This window comes from Amblyomma maculatum, chromosome 8 (genome assembly GCF_055883805.1).
Source record: "Amblyomma maculatum isolate TAMU_Amacu chromosome 8, ASM5588380v1, whole genome shotgun sequence".
NCBI lineage: Eukaryota > Metazoa > Arthropoda > Arachnida > Ixodida > Ixodidae > Amblyomma > Amblyomma maculatum.
Window position 1 is genome coordinate 25,711,206 of NC_139351.1, and position 21,797 is coordinate 25,733,002.

Genomic DNA, 21,797 nt, shown 5'->3' on the forward strand with positions numbered 1-21,797 from the left:
TGCCAAAATGTTCAATGCGGGCTCAATCGCAGGCGAGCGTAGCCTGCACCACGGCCCAGTATCAACAGCAGAAAGAAAAACTAAAACGAGGAAGAGAGTAGTTTACCGAGCGATGGGTCCATGAGAGAAAAAGCAACAACATACAGCGCTTGTAATACATAATATTTGGCGTGTTTCTCAAGCTTTTGCGCTCCTTCTTACTCTGCGTATCAAGCAGCCGAGCCCTCGGTCATCGCAACGCTTCCCGCAATGTTTACATACAAATAAGGTTTAGTTACACGCAATTAGGGTCATCGCTGCGGCGCTTGCCGGTATTGAAGCTTGGTCGCACGTTTTTCCTTGAAGGCTTCTACTAAAGCTCCGTGTTCAGCGAAAATTACGCCCACGGTAGCAGAGCACCACCCAAGAGCCGGCGTTGGTAAATTTGCCAGCGTTGTCAAACTCCCCATGTTAAAATGATTCCAGTGCACAAAATAGCGCGCATGGCACCCAGAACATTAGTTGCAAGTCGTGAGAGCAGACAGCAAGCTAAAATGATCAAGAAGTTGCAAATGTTAGAGAGGTAGCAATGGTCTGTAGACTGCGAAACATGAAGTCCCAACCTTTTAAATGCGGGTCATGACATAAAATGCAAAAATGTTTATAGATTATCCAGTTCTCGGCGTGGCCGAGTGGTTAGCGTGCTGAGCTAGTGAGTGGTATGTACCTAGGGGCTTAGTTCGAGGCACGCTTGGTGCAATAATTTTTTTTTCTTTTTTCTACTTTTTTTTTAGGTTTTTTATGTACCTAACTTGTTTCGTTCCTTTTTACTTGTTTAATTTTTATCCCACGCCTTTTTTTTTTCGGGCGAACAGTGCCGCCAGCGCGGAGCGTCCCAGTATGCCGCGTCCCAGTGCGCCCAGTGTCCAGCGTCATACTGGGACCATAATCAGGTATGGCGCTGGGGCGCTGGCTCCCAGTGGCACTGGTTTTTGCAATAGTCACCTCCCCCCCCCCCTTCACCCGTTGTATGATGTAACACCAAAAAAATATACCATGTTAATATCAATGAGAAGCATTTGGCATGTTTGCAAGGTATGCACTATGGCCTGCAATGACAATGATGTGAAACAGGGATGTATTAACAATTGACATTTAAAAAAATATATTCTCTGTCACAAAAGTGGGAGGTAGGTTCATTATGTGAGTAAATGAGGTATGTGCTGAAATTCTGTCTACAGGGTCCACAGTTCTTATTTTACTCCTCAGAGTTATAATTATGACTTTCCTACGGCCACCTTAATTAAGCACTTGCCCTGGCAGCCGCAACTCTCCTGGAAAATCTCTGGTGCTCACTAATGGCGTTGCCTGTTCACGAGGGCTGCCCCCTGGGTTCCTGCACGGTGCCTATAGGTTGGGAATTTCAGTAAATGAATATGCAAAAGGGCAGGCATGCACTGCACTGGCAAAAGGAATACTAAAGGGCTGCACTTTGTGGAACTAGTGCAGCAAAGTGCAGCCAAATTGAACAGACCCAATGTGCCGTTGCTGCTAATGGCAGCTTACCATGGACTTGTTGAAGTAACTATCTTGTCTTAGCAGATCAATCAAGGGGAAATGAGGGGGCTCGTTATAATACATAAAGGAAAGAAGCCAACAGTCGGCGAAGCCAAGGAAAGTGTTGGGGATGGTACTTTTTTTTTTTATGTTTACTCGGATAATCAAAGAAATTAGTAATGTAATCTGTTTAGGGGGAAGATAATTAAACACAAAGTAGAAGAAAAAACAACGTGCCGATGGTGGGAACGGAACCCACGACCTCCGAATATCACGTCCGGTGCTCTTCCAACTGAGCTACATCGGCTGCTGTCCCCTCTGCTACTTTTTTGGGTATTGGGCAGTAGCAGGGGGGACAGCGGCCGATGTAGCTCAGTTGGAAGAGCACCGGACGCAATATTCGGAGGTCGTGGGTTCGGTTCCCACCATCGGCACGTTGTTTTTTCTTCTACTTTGTGTTTAATTATCCTTACCTTAAACAGATTACATTACTAATTTCTGTGATTATCCGAGTAAGCATTAAAAAAAAAGTACCATTCCCAATGCTTTCCTTGGCCTTGCCGACTGTTGGCTTCTTTGCTTCATATCTTGTCTTATGCTGTTGCCGCATGTCTCATTCCCTCTATGTGGCACATTGCAGCGGTAAAAAAAAAATCATTCCTCCTGTATGGAATTATATGCCTCTTTATAGGTGCTGAGCATTTTAGAAATGTCTATTTTGTGCAGGAGCCTAGTGGCAACGACATTACAGAGATGCCAGGAGCTCCACATGGCAGCCAGCTGACGAAGAAATCGACAGCAACAGTTCCTGCAGCTCAAGTTGATCGTTCTCAAGTGGACTTTCAAAACACTGAGGTATAGAACTAACCATCAGCTTATGACGTTCATTGCATGTCTTCAAAAAAAACAAGAATACTGTGTTAGCGAGCTTTTCTGAAACTTCTAGTTTTTTTTTTCTCTCCACATTAAGCAGTTTATATGCAGTGACGGTTGCTACTTCAACTACACTGAGCAGTTGGAAACATATTTCACGTGTAGGACTGAATCATTTTCGCTTCCAGCCTGTTGTTAGCATGATTACTAGCATGACAGAACTTTTTCTTTTAAATAATCTTGAGCACTGCAAGCTATAGAAGTTCACTGCCTGCACTTTGCTTTTCTCAGTTTTACACTAAAAGCTCATTAATTTGAATTACACGGGTACACCAATAGAATTGAAATTATTGCAAGTTGAAGTAAAGAAAAGAAATTTGGAAACCAGCAGGGAAGTGAGACTTCATTTTATTTGTTTTATTAGTCCAGGATAATTTTTTTACTGTAATAATCTTATTTCATATTGCGTCTTACATGTAGAACCCAGTGGGCATTCAGCCACCAAGGGACAGCTGCTACCAGGTAAGCTGTTAATTTGTTCATTTTAGTTGCCCTAAAATAATAATGCATAGTAGTGGAATGGAGTAGTTGAACAATTTTCACATTTTGCAGGCTTCCACCAGCATGGCACCTCAGCAACCAAACCTGGGTGCCCTTGCCGAGGTCACTGGCCAGGTACAGTAACTTTCCTTCATATTTAGAACCAATTTCTAAGCTCGAAAATCTTTTAGCTTCCATTCATGACAGTGCAGGCAAATAATGTGGAAACCATAACAAACAATATGCTAAACATGGGTCTGCAGTGGAACCTTTAAGAAACATGGAATTTTCTATCGAAATGGTATATGGAGCATAAAAAAAACATTGATTGGGAACCAGCAGGGTAGTGAGACTTCATTTTATTTGTTTTATTAGTCCAGTATAATTTTGTTACTGTAATCTTATTTCATATTGCGTCTTACATGTAGTACCCAGTGGACATTCAGCCACCAGAGGACAGCTGCTACCAGGTAGTCTGTTAATTTGTTCATTTTAGTTGCCTTAAAATAGTAATGCATAGTAGTGGAATGGAGTAGTTGAACAATTTTCACATTTTGCAGGCTTCCACCAGCATGACACCTCAGCAACCCAACCTGGGTGCCCTTGCCGAGGTCACTGGCCAGGTAGAGTAACTTTCCTTCATATTTAGAACCAATTTCTAAGCTCGAAAATCTTTTAGCTTCCATTCATGGCAGTGCAGGCAAATAATGTGGAAACCATAACAAACAATATGCTAAACATGGGTCTGCAGCGAACCTTTAAGAAACATGGAATTTTCTATCGAAATGGTATATGGAGCATAAAAAAAAAACACCCAACAGCTCTCGGTATTTTGAACCACTGACAGCTCATACAGATCAATTATGTTTCCAATGCTTTAGACCCCTCTGCTATCACCATAGTCTCCCGCTATGGCCCGCCGGGGTGGCGCAGTCGTTACGGCACTGGAATACTGTGCCCAAAGATGCGGAATCGAATCCCGGCCTCGGGAGCCACTTTCGATGGAGGCGGAAAGCAAGGCACCCATGTACTGTGCGATGTCAGTGCACGGTAAAGAACCCCAGGGGCTCCAAATTTCCGGAGGCCTCCACTACGACTTTTCTCACAGCCTGAATCGCTTTGGGACGTTAAACCTCTCAAACCAAACCATAGTATCGTGCTATTTGCTCTAGGGCATTATAGCCTCGTGTGATACACATTTTACTTTATCCTCATCATAATCACTCATTAGTTTTCATACCTACAAATGCAGAGTGATTTTTCCACTCTGGCCACACAATACAGTTGATTGAATCAAGAACAAAAAGGATTGTAGTCATTTATGAAGCTCTGGTATACATTATCCATACTTGACTACATCAAGTTCTAATTTCTGTGATTATCTAAGCAAACATTCAAAAAGAAAAAAAAATAAAAAGACCTAAAGTACCATCCCCAACGCTTTCCTTGGCCTCGCTGACTGTTGGCTTCTTTCCTTCATGTATTATAACGAGCACCCTCATTTCCCCTTAATTGATCTGCTTGTAGCTTACGGGGGTCTCGGTTCTGGCAGTCTTGAAGCCATAGGTAGCGTAAGAGGGTTCTAGCACAGCTTTCGCCCACGCTCTTGATCACGTCCTATGTGACGCTGGCGGTAACAATGGACGTTCTACGTCCGCCGCTATGGCTGAGGGTGGCGCTGGTGAACACTCTCAAGGTTCGTATACAGACAACATAAATACCCAAGCAAGTAGCAGGGGGGACAGCGGCCGATGTAGCTCAGCTGGAGAGCGCCGGACGCGATATTCGGAGGTCGTGGGTTCGGTTCCCACCATCGGCACGTTGTTTTTTCTTCTATTTTGTGTTTAATTATCTTTCCCCTAAACAGATTATATTACTAATTTCTGTGATTATCTAAGCAAACATTCAAAAAGAAAAAAAAAATAAAAAGACCTAAAGTACCATCTCCAACGCTTTCCTTGGCCTCGCCGACTGTTGGCTTCTTGGTTGGTTTGTGGGGTTTAACGTCCCAAAGCGACTAAGGCTACGAGAGATGCCGTAGTGGAGGACTCCGGAAATTTCGACCACCTGGGGTTCTTTAACGTGCACTGACATCGCACAGCACACGGACGCCACTCCGTTTCGCCTCCATCGAAACGCAGCCATCGAGGTCGGGTTCGAACCCGGGTACTCCGGCACAGTAGTCGGGCGTCTTACCACTGCACCACCCCGGCGGGGTGACTGTTGGCTTCTTTCCTTCATACATCGTTATAGCTTGTTATGAATCCATATCTAGTATAATTTTAAAGGGCAACTTCGGGGGTTTTGTTATTTCATTGAAACTTTCACAGTAGGCCCTTTGGAGCTTTCCTATTCTTTCTGAACAATTTTACAGCTAGGTGGCATTTCGTATTATTGCAAATTATGTAGTTTAAAATTCTACCCTTTTGTGGCTTCAGTCAGGGTGATTTGTACTGCTGTCTTGCATGTGGTGTCGGCATGCTTGTCTATATTCTGTCTGCGTTTGGTGGACGAAAATATTTTGAGATTTTTTTTGTTTTGGTTATTTGAGACAAATAATGACTGATGCTGTCAGAGAGACAATGAATTTATTGTCAACTCCACTTTTAGTACCCTTAAAGAGGGCCTTTAAGGGTTCTTTAAATAAATATATAATCTTCATCAGATGAGAAGGGGAAGCGTTTTCGTCCTTGACATCTAACAAGTCACACATAATCCAGCAGGATTATATGCTTGGTATGGGAAGTCAGAGTAGACCGCCATTTATGTTGCAGATGTTGAGGCAGAGCAGCCTCTAGCTTTTAGAGGTAGTGCAAGGGGGCAGATGAAGTTATTTGTCCTGTGTTCGGCTGTATGACACTACTGGTATGTGTGATCATTTGAAGAGTATTTACCGCAGGCAGTGCACTCATCTTTTTTTCCCTGTTTGTAATGCATGAAATGTGAAATGCCCTGGGAGAAGGAAGTTTAGGCTTGCTTGATATAGGCAAAAATAATCTCGTGTAATTGCAATGGATGGGAGGGGAGGCTACAAAGCATTTCTCTATTAATACCTATCGTACTTGGCCTTGATTTTAGAGGGAGCTGTTGTTGGCTTTGTGAGTCTTTGATCAAGCCCATATTGTAGGTTATGGGAGGGTATGGGTATTTTGAGCCTGGGCATAGTTTCCTATGAAGGCTCTTCTTCGGGCAGGGGAGCTGAAGCTGTTACTCATGCAGTCACCAGCGTGCAAATAAAACTGCACATAGACTCTATCAGAATCCAGTTTTGGTTTATTTCCTAGTTGTCACTGTTTCATAGTTTAATTCTATTCCAATTCTGAAAACTCTGAAATTTGATAAGGAGGCCTCAGAAGTGCAATGCAATAGCTCAGAATATTCTAAATTCTCATGAGGTTACCCTTTAATCTAGTATGTGCGTTACTATTTTGTATGCAAATGAGAATGTGCACATTTCATATTTGCAGGCCTCTACCAGTGACTGTCCTGCAGCCTTACAACACCCGGGTGTTCTCACTGAGGTGAATGATCAGGTGCGATGGCTCAATCGTTTGCATTTTTAAAAGTAATTTGTCAGCATAAAATGTTTTTTGCTCCCGTTCTTGGCAAGTGTAGGTGAAAATAATTTGGAAATTGCGGTAACATGCTGCCGAGCATGTAGCCAAGCATCAAGGCAGATCCCTCACAGACGTGAAATTTTCCATCTAATTGTTATAGTGCAAAAAAATGTTAGCCTGTACAATAGCCCCAAGCCTAATTCCAAAACTAGCAGTTAAAGCCTCTTACACTTCGGTTCAAATTAGTGCAGCCTCTTGTGCTGCATTTTAGAATGTTTAAAAACCTGTTCTGCGCCACGTGAAAAAGCAGGGGTGCAGGAAGAGACCAATCGTTGTAGGCCTGATCTCACTGCTTGTTAGCTTGGTGCTCCCAAATATACTTGGCACCACGGTGGAAGAGAGAGGTGATAGGACTGTGCGGCAAGGAGTGGCCGCTTAGTGTGACTTTTACACATGACGTGGCCGCCAGCGGCAGCACCAGTACTGGGGGCCTGTCTCGTTGCTCGTTTCACTGGCGCTTCTATGGGCGCACCTGTGATGGGCGCTTGATTTTGACACATAGGGGCGTTTGCTTGCTTGAAACAATTTTTTTTTTTTTGGTTGGAGGGTGTACTTTTATATTTCTGCCCATTATGGGTTGTAATTCGACCCAGGGCAGCATGAATGATTTCTTAACTGATATGCAACTTGGAGGAGTACACGATAGTTTGGTAATGTAACAATACAGCCGACGACAGATTTTTCGGATTCTCAACGGACCACGAAAATGTCCGAAAAATCGGGCAGCCCGAAAAAATAAATCTGCACCCAAAAAGCTCAATTTATCGCCTATTATTCACTTTGAGGCCGGAAAAAGTCGGGAATGCTTTTCTGCACCACGCTCTGCTTCCGTGCTAACAGGTCCGCCTGAATTTCGCTTGCATCAGTTCAGCTTGCGTCGGCTGCGCTGCTGCAGGTGAGTCATTGTCGTCGTCGCTCTCAGACTCCACAAGCACTTGGCGAATAATTTCTGCATCTGTGAGCCCAGCGCACAATTCCGACTCATAGTCCACGTCTGTGAACTCTGAAAACGAGACGGCCGGTAAAATTTTGACATCAGCAGTGCGAAGGTCGTGAATGAGCTGCTCACTGCCTGAGAGCTTCTCGACGGTGCTCTCCTCGTCCAAGGCAGCCGACTTGTCATTCAGCACAAATCCCACGTGGCGGAAGCAATTGCATAGCGTTGTGGGTGCTACAGACTTCCACGCATCGGCGGGCGTACTAGCTCCAAGCAAATCGACAGAGTAGGTTTTCCCACTGTCGAGGCACACCACCACCACCAACCACTGGATCACAACACCTGAATTTGTTGAGTGCCTTCTCGCTGCCACGTTGCATGAAAAAAAAAAAAATATCGGAAACAGCTTCTTGAAGAACTGAAGCCGATTCAAGTAAATGCAAACCATAGTAGCGACAGAACATAGTTCTCGCATCAACACAACCACGGCTAGGCTTACTCACTATGCTCGGCAACGCATGTGAAACGCGTTGCTGAGCTTTTTTTCGTGCACATTTGTTTTTTCAGACTGCCCGATTTTTCAGAGATTTTCGTGGTTCGTTGAGAATCCAAAAAATCGGTCGTCGATTGTATAATACGCACGACACCAGTGCTTTTTTGCTGCCACTCAGGCATAAACATAATGACAAAATATTCAAACAGCAGAGCCCGTAGGAGTGCCAATGTGTTCACATTTACTACATCATAAAATTATGATGTAGGTAAACATGGCACAATTTCAAGCTAGGATGCTACAATCTGTTGTTTTAATTGTGTACTAAATCAGAGAAAGCTTTGTTGTCCATAGTCCTTATTTCTTTTTTTTTTTTTTACAAGAAAAGGTGTACGTGCGAGGTATATAAGCAGGTAGCTGATATCGTTTAAGGCATCCGGTTCGTTATTCTACTTGAATGCTTAAACAAAACTTAGAGAAAGTGCAAAAAACAAAGAACCAGAAACAGCACCGCATGTCGTTGTTCTCGATAGTCAGATACACGCATACACGACGGCTAGCTTAGGCCCTATCAAATATCAGCGAGCACAATCCGTGGACTCAAAGTTACTTCGCGGCTGTTTGGGTTACCGAGCACCGCTGTAAATATTAAGGCTTGCAGCAACCATGGTACATATGCCATCATTCGATTGTTCGATAGCCGGCTAGCTTTTTTTTTCACTACCACAATGGCGTATAGGGGCTTATGCAAGCTTTCTCAAACTGCAACTATTTTTTCCTATCGTCTTTGTCCACTGAACAGTCGCAACCTTGCTGCAACATAGTAATTTAAAGGATGCGCTGTCATATGTATTTAATTTATGCTCAGCGCATGGAAATGCAGTGCGATTCGTCGATTGTGAGGTAACGGTTAAGTTTACTGCATATTATCGGAAAACTGCTTCTACCCTCTCTAGCATTTGAAAAATGCGAGCCGCCGGGCGAGCAACTGGCTTTCTTGCTTGAGGTGTACAACATCACGTTCCAGTAGAGAAATCCATGAAAGGTAGATAGGTAGATATCTGGTCAGAGCACGTGAATCGATGCACTCGCAATCTAAGAGACTGCGTGATATGGTCTGGCAAATCATTGTACACACGTTAGCTGACCTGCCAATCACCCGTAAGACATTGCTATCGGCAGCATGATGACATGATGCCGCTCTTTTTTGGCCACACAAAGTAGCAGTCCGTTAGAAGTGCATTCAAAGCGCGCTCCGAGGCAGTGAGCACTAGGCGTCATCTGCTCGAGATGATGCTTCTCTCTCCTCTCTCGAAAATTGAGTTATTTAATCAGTAAGCGGTAAGAAAGCTTCTTCCTGCTCAGAAATGGACGTGTAAATAACGAAAACAGAAATGTGTCCATGTTATGGTCTTTTAGTTATGATTGAAGGGAAAATTATCACTGCGGGTGTCGCTACTCCAAAGGCACGTCAGCAGAATCAGCGGAGGATGTCCCCCAGAACATGTGCCGCCCTTAGCGGCTGCCCTCTCTTCCAGTCGCACTAAGCGGCCGCTCGCTCGCTGCAGAGCAGCCTCGCCGGTGGAGCACCTTTCTTCTTCCACCGTGCTTGGCACCACAGCAGTGCTGCCACCATGCCGTCGAGCCTGAATTAGTGGAGGTTTCGGCAAAATGACTACCAAAGGAAGCTTAATAGAGTTTCACTTCGCACATCTTTGTTGCGACCATGCGGTCTAACTAGTCTAATGTGCTTCCGAGTCCAAAGAAGAGCGGATGCGTGCTATGTTTATTGTTATCGTGTGCAAGGAAATTTGCCATTATCTTAATAATAAAAATGTGGCAATTCTGAAAAAAGGGTATCTAGCAAATTTAATGTACAGAATAATATATCTCTCCTAAACCTGTTATAAGGCTTTATACAAAGAATATGCCGTTTATTGCAGGTCCACCTCGGGAATGGCCACTACGTTAGTGCAGAACGGTGGCGCTGGCTCCTTTCCCGAGGCCGAGACTCCTTGTTTTGCAAGGATACAGCAAAACTTTTGTGGGGGGTCCCGGCTCTTCGTGGAAGGAGCGTCACCGGAGCGGCGTGCAGGCGTTTTTTGAAAACTGCAGACAGTGTGCAGAAGCCTGGGCTGAGCCCAGAAAAGCTGGCAGCAGTGGGCAGTAAGTATCTTTTACATTTACATCTTTTTATTTAGTCTTTCTCTTATTTACATGGTTGACTTATGGAGTGTAAATGTACCAAAGCAACTCAAGCTATGAGGGATGTCTTAAAGGAAGGTTCTGGGTAATTTCAGCCACCTGGAGGTTTTTTAATGTGCACTGCCAATGCAGCACAGGTTTTGTACTTCGCTTTCATTGAAATGTGACTGCTATGGCTGTAATTGAACCCTGGTCTCTTGGCTCAGTGTGCACAATTTAAGTGCTTTTATTTTACAGTACCTACCTGTATCAAATTGTGTGATGATTATTATTGCGAAAGCAATACTACGACAGCCAAAGCGAGATCTCGGGTGGCCGCAGCTAAGCCATGAAGAGGCGCAGCTACGGTCTCCTCATAAAAAAATCAGCCTGCCATGACATTTGAATTCACATTACCCCTATGCCACGGGCAGGAGCTGCCAACTCGAGTTGCTCCTTCCATATGGGAGGGTGATATCAGAATCAGCCTGCCAGAACCATTTGCATTCTCATTACCCCTATGACACGCAGGCACGCCCATAGGGGTTGGTTGAAGCGTGACTTCATATGTGGGCTGATAGCTTATGCTCTCATGTCATACCCTTAAAGGATGAGCTTCAAGGTGGTAGGAAATGGCTTGAAAGGTCACTGATAAACGTTTTGAATGTGTAAAACGAATGCTTCCGAGTGTTCCCCCAAAGTACAACTTGCAACAAAGGCAGTGATTTATTATTAATTTTTTAGAACTGCGTTTTTTGAAATTCGTGGGCTGCTCGGTTCTCGCGGGGCGGTGAGATTTGGAACTATTCTGCTGTGAGTTCCTACATTACAAGTGCCAAGAGTGACGTTTCGCGAAGGCTGCCATTGGCTGTAGCCGCGACGCCCAGTACGTGGCTGACATATTTCCGGTAGCTGCGAAAGTCCCACGACAGAGGCGGGGCGGAGTTCCCGAGCTGTTTTCTTTGTTTTTTGTTTTTTTGTGTGTGTCTCCGAGTGTTGAGTTTAGAAGGGAGAGGGTGAGTGCTATTTTTAATTGCCGATATATCCGGTGTTAATGAAGCTAGCTGAAAAATTCTTGCGGTGAATTAACTGAGGGAGTACCTATCTCTCGTCCGATTTGCTTTACCTCATTTTAGGCATTTCATAACCCCTTTAAGTGCCCCCAATAATGTAGCACCATACACTAATAGGGCATGATGGGGAATAATGTTGCAGGCAAAAGAAACTTCTGTTGCTTTCGCAATTCAACTAGGGTTAACCGGAGCTAAACCACAACTTATTCTTTTACTCTTTCAGATGCATTTGATGCCTATATATTGAACACTCCAGGTGCTGCTGAAGAAGCAAAAGTGCGGCGATCAAAGCTGAACCGCTATATTGCAGAGATGCTGCGAGATATGAAGTAAATAAAGACAAAACGAAAAAGTATTTCACTGAAACCTGAACAGGCTGCTGAATTTCACTGAACAGGCTGCTGAATCTGCATGTGTTACTTGGATGCAGCATTTGCTGCACTGAAGAGTTTGAAGCTTGTTCAGAAAGCCTGCCTGCCTCTTAAGAGCTGTTAGCTGGACATGCCCCTGAATTGCTTTACAGTGCACATGAGTAATGAGGTAGTACCCCATGATGAGGCCCTCGTATGGTTACGTGCATGTGCCCTCATATCATGCTAGAGGATATGAGGGACACATATCCAATTGCATATATATGAGACACGCATGACACATATGCGCCATATGAGGGACACATATCCAATTGCATATATATGAGACACACATGACACATATGTGCCATATGAGGGACACATATTACATACGAGCACATATGACACATATCCAATAATTTCATATATATGAGACTCATATGACAACTACATATGAGTTTTTTCAATAGGGCGGCCATGCGAATTTTCCTTCTCACTCGCATCGTTTATAACTCGCGACAAGTGTCGGTACGCGATTACTGAACTCGTTGGCAGCATTTTGCGCTTGTGCTTCTGTTTTAGTTGCGACTACATCGTGTGAGTTTGAGGCTTCCGACTCCGAGAACAGTGTCGCCGTCCTCGTCTGACACAGCGGCAACAATCGAAGGACGTCTTTGCTCACTGGTACGTGCAGATTATATTACAGAATGGCGCACTCTGATGGTCACTCGCGCAATGCAAGCGTTATTTTCTTTTTATTCGACTGGAGGATTGGTTACACAGAATATTATTATTACTCATTTTCGACGAACCATCAACGGTCAGTCCAAACCAGCTGTGAAGGTTTTGCAAATTCACGACGTTTGAGGGCTATAGGTGTAATCCTAATATACAGTTTTAGTTTCACGTAGTGCGTGCAGAGTTAACGTGCGTAAACATGAAAAATGTCACGTAGCTTACGAGCATGTGATTTGAAACATTTTTGCCTACACCTGCGCCGCACGCCACGCATTGTTTCTATCACCAGGAGTGGATGGCTTCTCGTGCCCCTGCAGCTGAAACTATATTTCGTCTCACAATCTGTATGCAGCGCTGCGAAAAGCAGGGGTGGTGAAATCAAGATCATGCGCGACAGCAGGAGCCTTGCGCTGGAGTTCTGAATAGAGTGGGGGCCGTCTCGTGGCGACCAAGAAAAACCTGACTGGGTAGTACAACGGCTGCTCTGACTATGCTGCAGCGCGTATTTCGCAGGCTTTCTACGTCGACTCGCGCTCCTTAGGGAGCGCGAAAAGACTCAATGTATCATCTACTTCACTGTGAACCGACAGTAGCCTAAAAATGAATAAAAAAAAAGCGCTGTGGCTGCCTTCCGGCGAAATGTTCAAAGAATGTGGCATCGATCGTGCCGCGTACCTCTCTTCGGAACATCGTCACCGCCGCTTGCGTCCACGGATAAGTGAACAATTTCTTCCTCTACTGCTGCCTTTCATAGCCGGAAGAAACGGGGCTACGGTGTGATTGGCTATCAGGTGCATACCCGTTCTAGTTCAAGAGAAACGCCCTACGCTCCGCCGGCTACAGTAATGCACGAGCCGGCCTTTATAAAGGAGGCTGACGACGTGAAGCTCTTGCCAAGAACTGACTCTTTATATTTGGATATTTTTGCTCGTAAAGGGTCGCAATTATCTTGCCTTGATTGCGTGTTTCAGTTTTGTGCTCAACGCCTAAAGCAACTTGAGGTCTGGCCGTTTCAGGGAGCTCACTTGCATGTTTTTTAGCATGCACTGACACGGGCACTTTACATCTATATAAAAACGTTCACCGTGATTTAACTCAGCCGGGTATCGCGCACGTTTGTCACGAACGCACCTCAAATAGGTTGCCGGGCATCGAACCTTTGCGTGCTCATTTGCATTGTTCTCTAGTGCTGCTCGCGCAAAAAAATAGAACTTCACTGGTAACAGTTGGGCTGTGCTTCTCACTCCCAAACATGCTTATATGGCGTAAATGTTCCTTGATTGCCAAAGTATATCAAATCCATTACGTCCTTAACCTTCAGCCCCTAGTTGTCGACAATGAAGAAATCGCCTTGTGAATTACTGAGTTACCAATTTTTCGATGATGTTGCAGGTAACTTTTAGAGCAGTCCTCCGTTTATCGACTTTTCTTGACTTAAGCTTCCTTGGCATGCAGTCATGTAGCAGTTTGTCGCGTTTTGTTTAGTATCTGCAGCTTGCAACACCGGCGGGTCGTTCATTTTTTAACAAGTGGAATCATGCTAATGAGTAGGTCGCGTGAATTAAATGCCTCAATTGCGTACATCGATCATTCAAGCCCCCTACTTTAATGTATTCGTGAGCATCGACCAAAATTTTCCTGGGTTCTCCGCCTTTTAATCCTTGCTTGCAGCTATAGATAACCCGGTTCTTCATCATCACAGACATTTCCATTCGACGGAACCTTCGATAGACTACAAAACGACAAACACCATACTGCACTTAAAGCAGCAAGTGTAACGGAGTAGGGCGACCATTTCGCAGAAATATGTGTCCGCGGGTACAGAACAACCTTTCTAATTGGTTATGGCTCACACGAGAGGTCGTTATATATCTACATGTAGCAACGGTGTAATCGGGAAGAATTATTTTGCTATAGCGAGCGTAACGCGGAGCTCTGCCTGCGTGGTCAATACTACACATTGTCTAACATCTTCCAAGTGGTGCAGCGCAACGGCTCTTCCATTGCTCTAACATCGCTCTTCCTTCGTGGCTTGAGAAGAGTGAGAGTTTCTTGCTCTTGTTTTTGGAGGAAATGTATCGTGCGTATTGCCCAGGGACAAGGCAATATGTTTTGCAAAGGACTTTTTTCAAGTAGCGCTACTGCGCATGCTCGAAGCCTCTTCGGCCGTCATTTTCGCCCGGATGTCACGGGGAGATGGGGGGGGGGGGGGGGGGGGGTTCGCTGCACACGCTTTTCCAGGAAACGAGGTCCCTAACTTCATCCGCGCGACGAACTGCTGCACAATAACTGCGTGCAGAGCTAGCACATTCTAGGTCTTCGGAATGGATTCTTTATATTAAGTTAGCCCCCCCCCCCCCCCCTTCCAGCTTGCCTCAAAAGAAAAGACAGAACCAGGTTAGACAGCTTCCTGTTGTCGTTTTCATGGTTTACCGGGAGGGGGGTTTCAAGGTTTGTTCACCGATGACTCAAGCGTGTGTGCACAGGCTAGGCGAGACCCGCTCTGCATTCAACTACTGCTTGAAAAATAAACCAACGCCGCAACTATGAACCAAGGGGGATATATACCGTTCTCCTGGGAACAAATTTCTGCACAAATTCTTGGTAGCCAGTTTAACGATAGCTTTTAGACCCAGGCTATCTTTCAATATCCTTGTTTAATTTCGACTTACCTTTCATATGTACACTCCCTGCTATTTATCCACTAATCTTCCAAACGTTTCTTGCTTTTCTCTACCGCCGATTCGCTCACGCTTCCTTTGTTACCACTAAAACCCAGGTCCTCGGCCAGGGTTACTATGTCCGCATGGACATCTGGATGAATGCTGCCACACTCTAGTATAATATATTCAAGTGTTTCAGGGCATCTACAGCAGATAACCCAAGTTTCCTCTTCTTGATTAAACTTTCTTCTGTAGCTTCAGGTTCTAAGACATCCTGATCTAGCCTCAAAGAGAAGGCCGCTGCCTCTTGAGTTGTCATAGAAGGTTTCCTTCTCAATCAGAGTTCCATTTTGTCTAGAGTCGGCTTCTTTTTCATTAAAATATTCCAGTCTTTTTCCCACTGTGTTCGCTAATTGTTATTTAATATTCTTTATTTCTCCATCCTACCTTCCAAAGTACTTACTGGCTAGTTATCTTGTCCTTTTCCGCCACTGGGAGTCAATTCATTTTGGTATAAGTATTTAAATACTTTAGCTGCCCACCTATCGTCATCCAGTTTCCTGAGACGTTCTTGGTACATTATTTTGCTTTTAGCCTCCTTTACCTCTAAGGACGCCCAGCCCATATAACCCTGCACTGTTTCGTTTGTAGTTTTGTCGTGGACTCCAAGTGCTAGCCTGCCCACAGATCTCAGATTTATTTCTTGCCTCCACTGAATTTCAGTCGTAAAGCACAAAACCGCGTTCCCGAAGATTAGCTCCGGTAGCACTATAATAAATAAAAAAAAAATAAATACCTTTACCACTACATATATGTTGTGCCCTTATAGAGCCCTGTGCATCTGTGCATAGTGTGTATGCATCTCGTGTATCTCATTGTCCTCGTGGCATGTTCATGTTTTTTCCATGTATACCTGACTTTGGTTTATCCATATCCAGAGATATTTGTATTCTGTCAGTCTTGGTATCTGACTCCCTTGTATTGTAACATTTTTATCGGTGAAATCGCTGAATACCATCAGACCCGGCTTAACTTCGCTGAAGGTAATGCCGATTGCATATCCTCGTATCCACATATATTAACCAATGCGTGTAAATCTTCTTAGCTATTGGCTAATAGAACAATGTTGTTCGCGTACATTAATCCTGGAACCGTTTGTTCTACCTCCGTTCCACCTAGCTTATACTAGAGGTTCTTGCCGACTCTTTTTTTATATTCTTCATATAAATCATGAACAACATCGATGATAGCGGACTTCCTTTTCTTAGTCCTTTGCATACCTTGACAGTAGTCGTAATTCTTAACCCCTACCATGTAATTCCAACCTAATTATCTCTGTATACATCCTTTACCAATTCACATAATTCTTTACCGATGCCTTCAGATTCGATCGAGTATGTTCAACAGAAGTTCCCTATTTATGCTTTCGTGCGCACCACTTATGTCCAGAAAGGCTTGCGGTCTGCTATCCGTCCTGGCTATTTTTATGCATTGGGTTATTATGAAATGCTATCTAGGCTTCTACTACATCTGAATACGTTCTGCAGTTCGCCCAGGGCATTATTACATTCTATCCAACAGTGTGCCGATGATCACGTACCACCATGCGTACCCCAATCGTCTGTTATTACCGCCAGCTGTCTGGCCGGTTCTCTGGTTCATAGTAATTGCCAAATATGCACTTGTGAAACCTGTGACATCAAGATTCAAAGAAAGTTGTCCTCACGTATAGCAAACTTGAAGTCCCAGAGATGGGCGGTTGGCCTGAGAGGTGGGCTATTAAACCGCTGGCGTCCACCGTAGGGAGAACAGCAGGCTGTTATGTGGCAATAGGCCATAAATAGTTCAAATGTTTAAACCTAATGCGACTGGATGGTGCTGGGTGTAGCCTCATGGCTGTGAGCACATGTGTATCTATAGCTGCTTGCCACGTGCATTCGCGATTATTGCTGTTAATTTTGGACCTGCAAGGCTCCGTCCCGAAGGAACTTGTCATCCATATAAGCATGCTTCAGCGTAGGTTCAGCTATCTCAGCTTCTCCCAATATTGTCCAGTTTTGCGCGTGCGCAGCGGTAGTCGCAGTCCAAAGGTAATCATATAAATCGCTGTGGGAACTGAGAAGTCTGCTGATTTGGGGGGGGGGGGGGGGGCAACAGCGGCGTGTTTGACTAACACGGCTGTAGCCCTTCAGTTCCCCAGGTTCCACGAAAATTAATCTGGAACATGTTTCGCCGAATTATATGCTTGCGTCCATATTCTCATTTTTATGCTACTGTGGTTATATATAAGAATTCCAGAACGAACAAAATGTTCGCATTGTTTCACCGTTTTTTTAGTTCATAGTCAGTACACTCCGAGAAATGAAGTGCAAGCATTGCATAAGAACCAAAATGAGAGCAACAGTACATCTGGTCTTCCTGATCTTGAATTTTATTTGCCTAAATAACCAGTGATCAGGTTAGGCCACAGCGCATGAATCACGCATATTGCAATGCTGCTCGTGCATCTGAACAAGGATCTCAAAATGCACCAGCAGACAGGAGCCATTACCACTGTCATGTCTCTGACTCCTCCCTAGCACGACAGTAAAATGTCTTACGGCTTAGACAACATCAAGTAATGAGCGTTTACTGTAAACACTAATGGTGCCTCATCCTGCATTTGAATATTTTGGTTTACATTCTGTATTATCCTTTCAATTGTCACGTGAAATAATAAAAAACGTGGATGTACCGAACAACTGCCGACTTTTTTACACTTGCAATATAGCCAGGTTTAATTGGTGTACATTTTTATCGTTCCAACATAGCTGGCACCAAGGCACAGAAGTACGAAATAGTAGGAGGTATATTCACTGACGACATGTCTTTACATATATGATGCGTGCTGGTCTTTCACATATTCAGATGCTAAAGGAGGAAGTGGGATATAGTTTCGTAAAAAGGGCTGCACATATGGGGCTCTGCTTAGCGTCTTCTCGTAGTACTAGATCGTTAGTCGGGGCCATCACTAAAGTCTAAATAATTATATCGAAATCCCAAGTTTGGGTAATGGCTCCCCCTAACAACATATACCGAGTGATTTATGCCTTGACTGCAATTTTTGTGGGCGCCTTATTTTTTCTTGTGCTTGTTCCCGTGTTCTTAGTTCTAATCTGTAACGGCCAAGTGGTTTGGGCCTGGCATCAAGTTTGGTGGTGTGGCAATCATAGCAGCGAATATCTGCGCGCAAATGATGCCGTTTATGTAAAGCACTTTTGTGCTTGCCCTGCAGTCATGGCATTTGATACCACGCAGTCAAAAACTTGCTGGGTTAGCTGCACATCTCAACTCTCGTTAGGCTTCTTGCTAGCAAGCAGCACTAGATAGATGTAGCAGATAAGCTGTTTGACTCCATTCCATGCGTCTTGTCTTACTGCACTTGTTTTGCTACGTTGAAGACAATTTAGAGGGTCTCTTAGATGTCTCGTAAGAGGAGAATGGTGAAAGCCTATCCCTTCCTCTTCCATCGTTTGCATTTCACTGTTTGCCTCTTATCTGCGTTCGTTGCAGCGCCATATATAATTATAAATGGTTTACAGGAAAGGAAAGGGGCAGTATCTGTGACCCCTTCTCTGGCAGGTGTGAGTTTGGACGGTACACCATCGCTCCTGCCGCTTGGCGTTCAAGACAGGAACACATCTCGCGAAAACTCGCGCACGGATATAATGCTCCTTAATAGGAGGCGTTAACCGATCTCGTGCATAACCCTCGGTCACAACTCTCGCGCACGGGTTTCTTTTCATAAGCCTAGAAAAACTTGAAAGCAAATTTTTACTATCTTTGGCACCACCTTAAGCACAGACATGTCACCGGTGCGCACTTCCACTGGCACTCACAGTTCTTTCAATACCTTTACAGCTTCTATGGACATGCTTCAGCCAATCCAGCGGGGTTCTGAATTTGAGCCGGAACCTCAGGCTCTCAACTGCCGGCTCGTTTTCGAATATGCACGTCAGGAAGGCCTCCACCACCGGTACACCACCTTGCAGCACCTGAGCGACCACAGGAAGGATCAGCTAGTCTGGATGGCCGTGCTGCGGTTGGGAGACCGCAGCTTCCCGTCGTACCCCGGTGAGGCTGCCACAGCTAACGAAGCAAAGGAAATTGCAGCTAGGAAGGCTGTCACCGACCTGCGGCTCCACCCACAAGGTGTGTATATTAAGTGGAAGATATGTTTTGGGAAATCACGGTAATTGTAAATCATTTTTCAACCTGGTGTATCAACGGTTGTAGAATCTCGTCACTGAAAATATGATTGATATGAATTCACTTTGATGCGACCTTTGTTCAAAATACGGCAACCTTTGCGAACCAGAATAGCTGTACAATTTTGAAGAAAAAAAAAAGACAAAATTTGCGCCAAACAGCTCCAATTTACTGCTTTCAAATTAAGCAGCACTGGGTGCCAGAAATGTAAGTGGATGTAACACTGGTTGTAGGTGCTCTTCCTAAATAGTGAACACTCATTGAAGACTGCTTGTAGCGAACATGACTTTCTTGTTCCTGCACGTACTTGTATGAGATAGTTTTATGCCGTTACGCAAGCCATTAATGGTCCGGAAGAATATTCGTACACGTTCGAGTTGCCATTCTATTCTATCTTGCTTAAAAATAATAGCCTAGGCATCGATATGGAGGCTGATTCGCATCCTTGGGTTTGCGTTTGTCTGCGATCTTTGTGGGCATGATGTCGGCAGGCCAGACAATCAGGTGTAGCATGAATCAGTCGATTGAAGGATGTGCTTAATTATGATTTAACACTAATTTGATGGCATGATAATATATCTACCAACATCCTCCCAGTTTGCCCAGCATATCAGATATTCGACTCAGCTTTAAAACGGTGCGACCATTACACTAAATCTCCCAGAAAGTTGCTTCTGCGCGAGCAAAAATGGTTTTCTCAAACAGCACCATGGTATATGTACAGCTGTATTGTGATTCCCAGCATAATCATTTGCTTAGGAGCCTATCAGATCTAAATAATGTTTGCTGTTGAAACAGCTTGTGCTTATGTCTTGGGTTAGCTAGGCCAACTGTATGCATCATGAGGTCATGAAAAGGCAAACCTGTATTTTGCACAAGTGGATGGAACGACAACACTTATCGCAGAGGCAATGGGAATGGGAAATGTAAATAACTGAATTCCTTTCATCATAGTGCAACACAACCCCGACATCTGATGCTGATGAAGGCCGATAAATTTGGACCACGCTATGAGCAAAACCACTTCGACAGTTTTTAACCTAGCGAATTGTTACTGCAAAACTCCTTCCCCCTGTTGTGTTGGCGTGGATAAAATATATCCCGATTTTAGCTTGCCTGTTTGGTTTATAGTCACATGAACGAATACAATAAAATCTCGGGGAAGTGAAATTCACGGGATCACGAAAATGATTAGAATGATTTAAAAGTTTTTATCATCAGAACACACATATTACTCGCAAGGATAGAAAGGGCATTCATGCATTTTGTCATGGCAGGGGGGTTTACTTATGGCTGGAAGGACCACCCACTCCTCGCGGTGAGCACAGTGCGCCGACAGCGATGTGCGGGTCGAAAACCACCGCAAAGCTTACTCTTTGCAAGGCATGACTGAAGGCATGAGATTCTGAATTATGGCAATTTTTGTGTTGACTCTCTGCTCAGTTTGCCAAATGCGTCACCCTCTCCACCCCCACTTGAGCCCTCCTCAAGTGTACTCTTAGAGGAGCAGAGCAATGAAAACACGTACACAAGGCACACGGAGAAAACATTAACCGATGCTGGTGCTATTATGGAAGCGGTCATTGTAGCAGGAAACTGGTGCTGCTAAATTTTTTTCATTTCATGGGGAAATGCACGATGCTATAATTCCTGGCGCTGTGCTGTGTAATTGGCAGGTGCCATGTAGTCATTTGTTTTCATGCCTTACACAGTTGCTGCACCAGCTCTCCTGACCCAGGCAGCGTCAACTCCGGAGAAGGCGGCTTTCCTGGTGAACGACTTAGTGAGTGTAAGTGATGCTGCAACCTGCAACTTGGAGCTGAAAAGCATTTTTGTCACCCTGGCCTTCCAGCACAAGACTGTAGATCTTGGGTTTCCCTGTACCAGACTTTGCTGTTGTATTCAGGGTGCCTGCTCTGAAACTTGAAAGAGACTTGCATAACGTTTCCCCCCCATGAAGGCTTTCCGTTATGAAATGGCAGCTGATAGTATGTTCAGTGCCTATGATGCACTTGTGAAGTATTTTCTGAAGTTGTTGTGGGGGAACATTCCTCAAATTAAGCGAGCTAGCACAAGCCTGCGGTTTGATTGATCTGGTCAAGTTGATGCTGAAAAACACAGGACAGCAAAAAACCTTCAAATTATCCAGGATATTAAAAAAACTGAGTTCGAATTACTATCAAGGTTTGAGTATTGATGAAGGTTAAAGACCTGAAATGAAGCAAACTGTGTACTGTGGCTCTCAGTGTACAAGGCAAGCACATGTAATGATTTCATTGGTGGTTGTTAGATTTAAGCTAAGCTTGTTGAATTTGTATTTGTTTGCTAATGACAATAAAATTTTGCTGCGATTTTTTCATGACCTAGCCCAAATGGTGGCAGTCTGTTTACTGCATGCTTGTTTGCCCAGTGTGTTACTACAGCATGGTGGCTTTACCGTTCATTAACGTGTCTGCAGAATGGCAATGGTTTCGCGGATGGCCGGATCAACTCTGCAATCAACTGTACTGGCCTACCTGAAAAGCTCAAGGATTATGTCGATGTG

At 44.4% G+C, this 21,797-nt stretch overlaps 1 protein-coding gene, 1 long non-coding RNA gene and 2 other non-coding genes across 4 annotated transcripts; 3 read left to right on the forward strand and 1 right to left on the reverse strand.

Annotated features, from left to right (window-relative positions):
* Window positions 1–1,337: 1,337 nt before the first annotated feature.
* On the forward strand, window positions 1,338–3,581 carry LOC146180760 (uncharacterized). The gene is made up of 6 exons (XM_084575647.1): window positions 1,338–1,382; window positions 2,263–2,391; window positions 2,890–2,931; window positions 3,022–3,084; window positions 3,378–3,419; window positions 3,510–3,581. Exons 1-6 carry the CDS (start codon window positions 1,338–1,340, stop codon window positions 3,579–3,581), a joined length of 393 nt encoding a protein of 130 aa, XP_084431773.1.
* Window positions 1,771–1,843, reverse strand: TRNAS-UGA (transfer RNA serine (anticodon UGA)). The gene has a single exon. It is a non-coding gene; the product is annotated as a tRNA-Ser (tRNA).
* On the forward strand, window positions 1,898–1,970 carry TRNAL-CAA (transfer RNA leucine (anticodon CAA)). Its single transcript has one exon. It is a non-coding gene; the product is annotated as a tRNA-Leu (tRNA).
* Window positions 3,582–6,452: 2,871 nt separating the features above from the next.
* On the forward strand, window positions 6,453–11,617 carry LOC146180763 (uncharacterized). The gene is made up of 3 exons (XR_014700117.1): window positions 6,453–6,482; window positions 9,940–10,162; window positions 11,477–11,617. It is a non-coding gene; the product is annotated as an uncharacterized LOC146180763 (long non-coding RNA).
* Window positions 11,618–21,797: the final 10,180 nt, after the last annotated feature.